This window comes from Halyomorpha halys, unplaced genomic scaffold (genome assembly GCF_000696795.3).
Source record: "Halyomorpha halys isolate HHAL.00 unplaced genomic scaffold, Hhal_1.1 Scaffold518.1, whole genome shotgun sequence".
Lineage (NCBI taxonomy): Eukaryota > Metazoa > Arthropoda > Insecta > Hemiptera > Pentatomidae > Halyomorpha > Halyomorpha halys.
In genome coordinates this window covers 41220-51769 of record NW_027110901.1, presented here as the reverse complement: position 1 = coordinate 51769, position 10550 = coordinate 41220, and the positions used below count along the sequence as shown (strand labels likewise).

Below are 10550 nucleotides of genomic sequence, written 5' to 3'. Positions count from 1 at the left end.
TTTTTTTAAAAATTATTATTATTATTAATACATATTTAAACTTTTGGCTAAACCACATATCATTAATTGTGTATAAACTCATACAAATTTATTTTCACTTTGTTTACCATGCATAATATATTTCATATCCATTACCATGCATAATATATTTCATATCCATTTCAAATACTGTGCGTTCCATTTATACCGGCGATACTATTAAATTATAATGAAGTCGTGTAATGTTTCTCAACAATGGAACCCGGGGGATACTTGAATTTACATAGGGTATGTTCTAAGATTATAAATATTTTATAGAAATTAAAATATATTTAACATTCATTTATTACTATTACAGTTTGCACATTGTTCACTTAAAGTTTCGTCACAAGACAGACTGTGTTAGTTACATCGATACCTTTCCTAGGGGAACATCCCGATTCCCATGAGGTCAGCTTTCCTCTTGGCCATCTTTAGTAGCTGTTGCTCCGGCATGTCCGGTGGGCTCAGCCTCTCCAAGCTGTTGATCGGCAACTGGTCGTAGTCTCTCATCAACTTGTTCAGCTGGTTTCGAGACTTGAAGGTGATGTCGATCTCGTACAATAACTAAAGAAAGATCAATCACAATATTGGTGAACTACATTTAAATAGGTTATGTGAGTGTTGGAGTTTCTTACTTTCAGTTCTATATTGTAGACCTCGATGAAGGGGTATGGGTATGGTCCGTTTTCGATAACCATCAATCTCGGGCTAGCTTCAAGTTAAGGATATCGTAGAAATTATCGTACTAAGAATGATTGAAAAAGTCCCTTAGAATAATTACATGGTTCAGCCTAATGAGGGCCGTCCGTAGTTCAGGTTTTTGAGGCGCAGGCCTTAGCAGCCAGAGAACTGCGGTCGGTGCCGGTTCGAATCCGGTCTGGGTGGTGGGTTTTATTATTTCGCAGTGGTCCTACGAAATGAAAAACTTAACCCCCAACCATGGTAAGAATAGGTTGGTCACCTCTAGATAACGCCCTCTCCCGAATGTCAGAAATGACCAGGAAGGAGGCAATATAAAAAAAAAATAAAAAAAAATAACGGGATATATAAAAAAAAATGACCGTCTTTCAACCAAATATTCGTATTATCATTTCTTTGATACAATTAATACTCAAGTCCATTAGATAATAATGATTATTATTATTAATCCATAAGTATATTCACCGTCATCTTCTAGCCAATTGCTCGTTCCCTCGCTGATGCCATTCTTTGGGGTGACTTTGAAAGAACTCTTGGATAGCAATTTCAACTTCAGCAAAATTATCAAAACTTTTCCCTTGAAGGAAATGGGCCATGGATCGAAACAAGCAGTAATGCTCCGATGCTGCGAGGTCTAGACTATCTGCTGGATGAAGAAAGGGTTTGAATCCATGAAGTATTTTTGAATTTTTTTTTCAATAATTTCTAACCTCTTAGCTGATTGCTGAGGAGTAACTTCGAGAGGGACCAGTCTACTGCTCTTTTTCACCTTCCGCATAGAGAGTAGATTAGTCACCATCTACTCTCCATGAGGAAGATGAAAATAGCATCTTTCGACACACCACACTCCCTGGTAAGTTCACGGTTACTTCTGGACGTATTTGACTCAACAGCTTCCTGCAGAGCTCATCAATATCCATTAATGATCGCCCGGTGCCCTTCTTCCTTTTTAACGTCGTATCTCCACTGCTAAATATTTCAAACAAACGCCGCTCTGTGCTCTGATCAAGGACACCTTTCTCTTGATATTTAATACTTTCACGAGTTGCTTCTGCGTTTTTTTTTCAGTAATGCCTAAAAATTACGAGAATTTCGTGAGACACTGTCATGTTTGTTCTTTAAAACAAATAACTAAACTGAAGCTTTTTTGCAAGAGGTCAAATGGGATTTAACAATCTGATAGAATGCTCTAAAGGGATTATTCAGAATTGATAAGTATTAAATATTTACAGTCCATTAAAATCTTGAATCTGATAAAACGGTCATTTTTTTGACACACCCCATTAACAACAACCAGTATAAACTCACTTTTTTCCCAAAGCCAAAATAACTTCTGTAAGGTTAGGTCTACAACTGACAAATATTGTTTGATGAGAGAACCGGTTATAGTAAATTCGTTTATAGGCATTGGGGTGTAAGAAACCACACCCATCAACATGGTTGGACACATTTTGTTTTGGAGGTTTTTCCACACTTTCTACCAGTGTTGGGTGCAGGGTCATAAGTTCTTCCATAAGGCTTCTGGCAGCCCAATAAAGCATCGCGCACTCCGACCACTTGGTCTCGTCGTCATTGAAATTTCGTATAATATCACGGAGGCGAGGGCGGTCATATAAGTAGCTGGATGTCATATCTGATTTAAAGCGAAACGAGCAGCGAGTTCTGTTATCGACTACTCCCCCCCTTGCCTCTTTCCTAAGTCTCAAAGATTTCGGAGGCCGTGCCAAGAGGCTTCTTTAATTGAAATTAGCCCAAGATAATTTTAATTATCAAAGATTGCTGGCACGAAAGTGACAAGAAGGCGAAATGCCAGGTTTTAAGTTAATAATTCACAAATCACTACCATAATTATCAATTAATAATGACCTAGAATTTAAAATTCTTTTATATAAACATAAAAATAATGAAGAATAATAAAATATTCCATAAATAATAATAATAATAACCTGAAGGTTCGATGCCGATACTACAAATTGCTCTTCACATACATCCGTTTAGTGACGCCTGTCTAAACCCGAAGTCTGGACGCAATCCCACCTACGTTTCAGTCTACCCTTCTGATGTTTACCTGTCTTATTCACAATGCTATTATATTTACCGGGCGCAGTTCCCTTAAATATTTGTTATGTTCCGTCTTGTTCCATTTTAACAGAAGATTCAAAACATATGTCTAATTGTAATACCAGCGCTCCATGTGGTCGAGAAAACAAAAGGCACTCACACTCGCTAGGGAACTTTGGCCAGAGGCAGTCTTATTTTTTTCACTTCTACTCTGTCAGAAAAACGATCGACTACCATGTCAATAAAACTTGTTTTTGGTGATAATTGTCAATTATTTCATCCCAATTTTTGATTACTTTAATGAAAACTATGCATAATTACAAGTAACAATTGATAAGACTGCCAAGTATAGGTAAGGGAAAAAATGGCGGCTGTTTCAAAACGTTAAAACTAATAAGTTTTTATTCAGAGATCCATATCTTTAAAACTAACCAAAGCACTAGGAAACCTAATAGAACATTATTAATAGTAGAGTAAATTTACTAAAATATCAGCTTTAAAAGAGCTTTTTAAGTTCGACAGTTCTCAAAATATAATTTTTAAAAAGCAAAATTTCATAAAAAATGAACTGAGAAATCAATAGTTAATCAATTTATTTTGGGAAAACTGTACCTCAAGAGTCGTTAAACAGAATACAATTAGTATTCAAATGAAACCTAGTTTAATGCACTATAAATTAGTTTATTATGTTTATCTTTGTAAGAGAAGTAGTTTCTATGACATTAGACAAAATAAATTCACAAAATGTTGATTTCTAGTAGTTCGGACAATATTTTTAATTTAGGAAACAATGTGTGTATCTCAGTACTTATTAGACGTAAAGACGAAATGTCTGCCATTACTCAAATCAAAGCTAGCTCAATGTTTTATAAAGTAGTTTATCACACTGAGCTTCTTTGGAGTAGTTTTCATCATATTTGCTAAAATAAGGGGAGAGGATGGCCGGGGGGGGGGGGGGGGGGGGGGGGGGGGGGGGGGGAGAGGAGGGTGCGGTGCAGAAAAAACTCAAATAAACAAAAGATTATTTATTTGTATTTTTCTGCTGACCGCAATTCCTCCCCCCGCCCCCGATCATCTTCTCCTCTAATATATCTACGGTGAACAATCTCCACCTCACTTCGCTAAAATAAATAGATTTTACTTATTCGGAAAAAAATTTGTATGCAAAGTACATATCCATAAGTAAATATCATAGAAACCACCCCATCAACGCTAAACGTTATACACTACTTTATAGTACGTTAAACTGGCTTTAATTTGAGTGCTGTCATATGTCTGTATGTCTAGCGGTTCCTGAGATATAATTTTGCATAAATCAATCGTACAAACGTCAGTCGAGTCTTTAAGGAACTACATTAATAAGAAAATTAAATTTTCTCTTTAATTACGTTTTTTTTTTTAGTTATCGTAGAACCTAAATACTAAAATACTTACACTTAAAAATATTTTATGATTATAACCTAACGATTTTATATATCTATTGATATTTACAACTGTATTAAAACTATATACAATTAGTAAATTTCATGTTAGTTATACAATGTCAACAAATGTGTAGAATCCATCCATTGATAAAACTCCAATAACATTTCTACAGGAGAAGATCTCGAGCCCTCTTTTTTTCGAACATCTAGGAGGATTATTAAGCAATGAAGGAGAAACTAGGTTAGAAACAAGTGGGTTTGGGTGGTTGGGAAGTTCATTTTGGAAGGATTGGTATCTGGTCCATGCTATAGGGAATATTGAGGTCTTTATAGATGATTTTATTTGTGACAAAGTAAGGAGTATTTCGCATGTAAGGATTGGATAAGGATGGAATTCGATGGTTTTTGTGTTCAACTCCGTAAGTCAAAGTAGGTCTTATTATAGTAATGTTAATGAGTCTTTCGTAATTAATGGAAATTTTTTACCGGTTTTGATCAATCAATCCATCCACTTATGGAACATTGAGGTCCTGGTGGATGACCTGATTTATTACAAAGAAAGGAGCATGAAGGATTTGGTATTGTAAGGATTAGATACGAGAGGAATTCGATGGCTTAGTGAAGCCCCCAAACTCAACTCCGTAAGACCAGATAGGACTTATTATAGTCATATAGATGAGTCTTTTGTAATTAGTTGGAAGTTTATACCGTTTCTCTAGTGCTGCAATAGTAGGGATCGACGAGCAGTTTCCTGTCTTCTCAGTTGGACACGGATTCGTTAAGGGATCAATTTGATGGAATTTATTTTAATCTAGTTTTTGACACTACTCTTCAAGAGAGAGGTGCTGTGGGATTGGAAGATTTTACCAAAAATTAAAAAAAAGATGATATATAATCCTATACAGAGAGTGTCTGTTTTTTTGTTCATATTCCATAATCGTATATAAGGATGTAAATTTATATGTATCAGAAATGTAATTTACATCTACATATAAAAAAATTAAATTACAATTAAAAATTAAGTTTAACATATTGTTCAAAAGGATACTATTTCTTCACATCATGGCGCAAGAACATTATCAAATCTGAATAATGGTGAATCAAAGACGGTGTGATGAGCTGTAAATAAAATAATCATTTGTATTTATATGTTATTTGTAATTGTATTTAAAATTTTAAAGGGTAGTGGTTAATTATTATTCTTATAATCTGGCTCGCGCATTACACAAATTTCACTTACAACTTGGAGATGAAATTAAGGCTTATACATTTTAAAAAAATATTTTTTATTTATCATCAATTACATAATTATCAATGGACTGATTATCTTCTATTTTTTGTACCATCCTCTGGAAAAAAAAATAACAGGTACAAATATAAATATTAGAAGTATATACAATTGCTCAATCCTTCTTTTAACCTGAGGTATTTTACAGTTTATTGCTGTACGTCTACTATGTGCAAATAGTCGAGGGACCACTTTGCTGGTGGGTGAATATGGAAGGTTTAGACTGCAGAGCTCAAACCCCTTCCTTCGGCGAGTACATCCACCAACGGGACAGATCTTTGCCACCTCCCAGGTCTTGGTTGAGGGGCGATTTGCCTGAACAGCGGGTTGGTGCAGATCCTTAGTCCATCAAAAAATTCTATGTGCCTCCAGCCTAAGTACTCAGATTAAAAATCTGAAGCTATGATAAAGTAAGCTCTGATATACGGCTGCGAGACCGGTGCTCCGACAAATATCCTAGAAAACAGAATTGCGAGATTTGAACGGAAATTCCTCCATACAATTACAGGAGCGATATGAGATCAGAGCCTTAATTACATGGAGGATATAACAGTGAACTGCTTGCTGGGCGGGACATGTGGCTCGAAGATATCCATTAGGACGCCTTTACACAACAACCAATGTCAGTGTAGTTGGCAAGAGACCACCTGAGAGGCCAAGAACCAAATGGATATATGGAATGAACAAAGATGCGAAAGTGTATGCGGTAGTGCATGCGGAAAACTGGAAAGCAGTACCCAATACAGGCCGGGCTGGAGACGGAACAGAGTTGCACTGTACCATTTTGTCAAAAGTTGACACTGATTTTTCTTATCAGCCTGCCAACGAATCCAATGTTTGTAGTCAGTAGGAAGGGTCGTTAACTGTTTAGGAGGGGCATGATATTGACGAATTATGACATAATTGTATCTATCAAGCTGCTCTTGATTATGATGATGATGTTCTGCACTTTCTTCAGTATTTCATTAAGTAAAGAACTTCTCTTTGTTACTAATTTTTATTTTTCACCCTTTTAAGGAAAAGAAAACTGTTAACCTTAAAAAATAACAATTTTGAAATAAATTCTAAATAATATAATCATAAATATTCCATTCGATTCATAAAATGTATCCTTGTTTTCATATATGTTATTTTAACCAACTATTAAATAATAATCGGAACGAAAACTAATAAGATTCTCTGACTCGTTTCGTTTGTTCGTTTTATGAACTTTTTTTTTTTTTACAATAAACAGTTCACTAACATTTGGTGAAAATAGCAAAAACAATCACTATTAGTTCTAAATAATAAATAACCTTTCCAATATTATTTGTTTATAACGCTTGCTATCGATATAAATATTAAAATCGATATTACTTACATGTGTATCAAGATTTTAACATATAAAGAATATTAAATATTCTACCTTCAACGCATATGGTACTTCTAAAATTCCTGTTAGAGGTTCCTTAAACCGATTTTCTCCAATGAATCTTCTATTATTTGGGTCTTCATCTTCCGTTGGTAGCGTTACGCGAAGGAAAGGAAGGAATTTTCTGTTCATTTTAAAAAATAAATAAATTTACTTGCTTCGTGAATAAAGTGATCCCTGAATTTAAAATAACCTGCTAATTGGTAAATAATTAAAATTAAATTTTCTCTCTTTCTCTGACAGATGTTAGTAAAATTTACAGGTTGCCATGGTAAATGAAAATTACATACTACGACTAGTTGTAATATAAATATAATTCAGTCTATAAATGTATAAAGAAAAAAATATTGAAAAATGTGTACGTCATAAAATAGTTCTTCATACAGGCAGCTAACTGTCGATGAATAGGTACCCTATTTCCGAAACGAGTGATCTTTGTCTGTCTGTAAAATTGTTCTTGGCATCCCACAGAGAGGTTTTGCCTTATTTCAAGGAAACGTAAGAGTTTTTAGCCCTTCAAAATCGATTAACATATATCATGCTTAACCATAGGAAAACAATTATTTAATAAAAAAATCAAACAGTTTTGAATTAATATAACCTTCCCATTCAATCTTTATTTGAAGCATTTAGTCACAAAACATGGTATCTGACATTCTTTGTGAATTGAAGTTTTTGGTAATATCTGATAACTCAATTTCACAGTTTTTAATGCATAGGAAATTTATTTTTTATAATATTTTAACGTCGGTATTATGTTATGGCTGGTTGGAAGTAAAACATGGTAAGTGACAAACATGACCGCCCAATGGTGTATGTTCTTATTGATGAGAAATTTTTTTTTAAATTTATTTATTTAATGTGATTTACAACTGTACAAATAATAAATACAATAAGTAAATATGTTGTATGTTTCATATATCTTTGAAAATCTTGGGAAGGAACTGCCCGTTGGTGGTACTTCAAGCATTAATTTAAATTAGAAGGTCCCGTGGCCATCTTCTATTCAGACGCCTCCGAGGATTATCAGGGATGGTTAAGGATGAAAGATTAAGAATTAATGGGTTAGGATGGGTAAGGAGTTTGGAATGAAAAGACGCATATCTGTTTTGGGCCAAATCTGCAACGAATGGTGTGTTAAGGTCTTTGTGAATGAGTTTATTTGTAACGTAATAAGGAGCAGCAAGCATTTTGGATTGTAAGAATTGGATGCGGGAGGAATTTGATGGTTTGGTAGAGCCCCAGAGATCAATTCCATATGTCCAAATTGGTCTGATTATCGTAGTGTATACTAATTTTTTGTAGTGAATGGGAAGTTTAGAGCGTTTGTCATGTAAGTGTTGTAGCAATCGGAATCTACGAGCAATTTCTGGACGGTAGGAAGATGGATATTTTCCAAGGGTCAGGGAAATAGGTGGATCGGAGTGTAGCATTATAGATATAGGTAAGGAATAGAATGGCTTTACGAGGGAGCTGTTTCAGAATGTGTGCTGTGATAAGATCGTGACAAGGAGCTTTGTTAGAAGGTAATTGTTGGATGATGTTCATTATTTCTGAGGGATGAAAGGCATTAGGAGGAAGGATCATTTGGAGTGGAATTGTAATATCTGCTTCACCATGTTCAAGATGGGTTGGATTAAGGATATCAGGATGGGGGTTAAAAGTTTTGAAGTTGTGTTCGCCGATGAGAAAATTAAATCCAATATTTTCGATGTCAGTAACAGTTATGACAAGAACTATTTTGTGTGATGACAATGTTAAAGACCCGAATATGGTTGCCTATGTGAGTGCAAACGAATCGGATACGAGTGACTCTTAACAAAGGATAAGAAAAAAATGTCAGTTCTTCTTGACTTGTTTGAATTAAACATGGTTTCTGCTGTGCTCACCAAGTTTTACAGACCTTTTGTCATTTAGCCTACTACTTTTACATCTTCAACTATGAGTCAAGTATGTGACAACTTGTCTTGGTAAAACACATACACAAAGTATAATTTGGAATCGGCTCACAAATGTTTCATAATATTACGAAGAATACACATTTGTGTTAGGCTGAACATGCTACATGCAGCAGTAAACACGTTTTACAGCCACTAGGTCTGTCATGACGGTGTCTACTGTCGTGATAGAAGTGTCGACTTAGGTCTTGTGTGATATCAGTAGTGGCTAAAATCTAGTCTTACCTTCTTGTTGGATGATAGCGTATTGCGTAGAGCCATTTGTCGCCAAGGGAGCTGAGGCTACAATCATCTTAACAACCTCGATGTAACTGGCCGCTTTGGGGACAGAGGAAATGACCTTTTCTTTGTCTCCTTGACCGAGTCATATGTTTCTGCTTTATGTCTACCGAAGGCAAGAACTGAACAAGTTGTCATTCCATCGGATACCCGCATCTGTCTATTTTATGTTTAACATATGTTAAGTCAGTTCCCACAAACATCCTATCCCTCCTTCTAGATCTTTTCCCCCTATTTATTCAGATCTCATTGGTTACTCCAGTATTGCCCAAAACTCTACGACATTATTATGCATAATTCTATCTTCTTTGAAATCTCCTACTAATTTTAAGACATCCAATTAATATTTGATTGGGCAAAGTCTTCTCCTACCAGTCTAACATCCTAAACATAAAGGTTGGCGGTCCCCAGACTTCACTGCCATAGATAAGCAGTGGCCTGAGAATTGTTTTAAAAATAAGAATAGCTGTCCCTAGTTTTAATTTCTATTTTCTATTTAGGATAAGATAAAGCATTGCGTAGTTAGTTGATGTAGAGATATAGAGCCCTAAATGCGAAGGTCAGGGGACAGCCTATAGATCGATCTGAGGCTGGTCTAATTGCTGCCTGCGTTCGCCTCCTTCATCACAACTTGGGGTTTGTTTATAGCTTGCTAGGGATCCTCTTTGTAATATCATGTTTCTTAGTTGGTCGCGCAGTTATTCAAATGTTAATTCAATATTCAAATTTAATTTCAACAGTTTTTTATGATTTCAGGTAATGATATTTGATACTACCACACAATTTTGGATTGAAATATACGTAGACCTAAATCCTCAGTCCTTTACTCCTACTAAAGTATCAGGTCATGTAAATGCCACAAGAAGAAGGCTCCTGGTTACGACCTTATCACTGCTAAGGGCATAACTCTTACGGACAAATAAATTGCCTATTCAATGAAAATACTTCACGATATTAATCATACATTAACCTGACAAAGACAAATTGTGACTATTCGTGGTTAATCGTTATTTTCCATTGTGTTCACCAGGTCTGTGTGTTGCCTAGATTATGTTGTGGTGTTAGTGTGGTCTGTGTTTCTCGTGATTATAGCAGTGTCGACGTCATATGTACAGAAGTGGAGCAAGAATAGAACCTTGAGGAACCCGATACAGACTGGATTCCTGTAGATCCATTAGTCTTTTTCCAGTTTGCTCCAAAATGCTTCAAAAAGTATTACATGAACGTATTCTTAACATACACACTGACCAAACATACTACCCAGCCACAATTTTGGATTTTGCATATTTCATTCCACAACTGCATAGGGTTCGGACTTAATCTCCTCTGCTCTTGAACTAAAATGATACGCTTTTGGGGAATATTCTAATGTGGCTCAGGTGTTTGAAGGCCTTCTTTTTAAATTAAAG

General features: G+C 35.4%; 1 protein-coding gene across 1 annotated transcript; it reads right to left on the bottom strand.

Annotated features, from left to right (window-relative positions):
• Positions 1–306: 306 nt before the first annotated feature.
• Positions 307–7153, bottom strand: LOC106683797 (uncharacterized). Its single transcript, XM_014425485.2, has 4 exons — positions 6899–7153; positions 5254–5324; positions 657–729; positions 307–585 (listed from the first exon to the last, which is right to left on the bottom strand). The coding sequence occupies exons 1-4, from the start codon at positions 7034–7036 to the stop codon at positions 403–405; spliced, it is 465 nt and encodes a 154-aa protein (XP_014280971.1). The 5' UTR covers positions 7037–7153; the 3' UTR covers positions 307–402.
• Positions 7154–10550: the final 3397 nt, after the last annotated feature.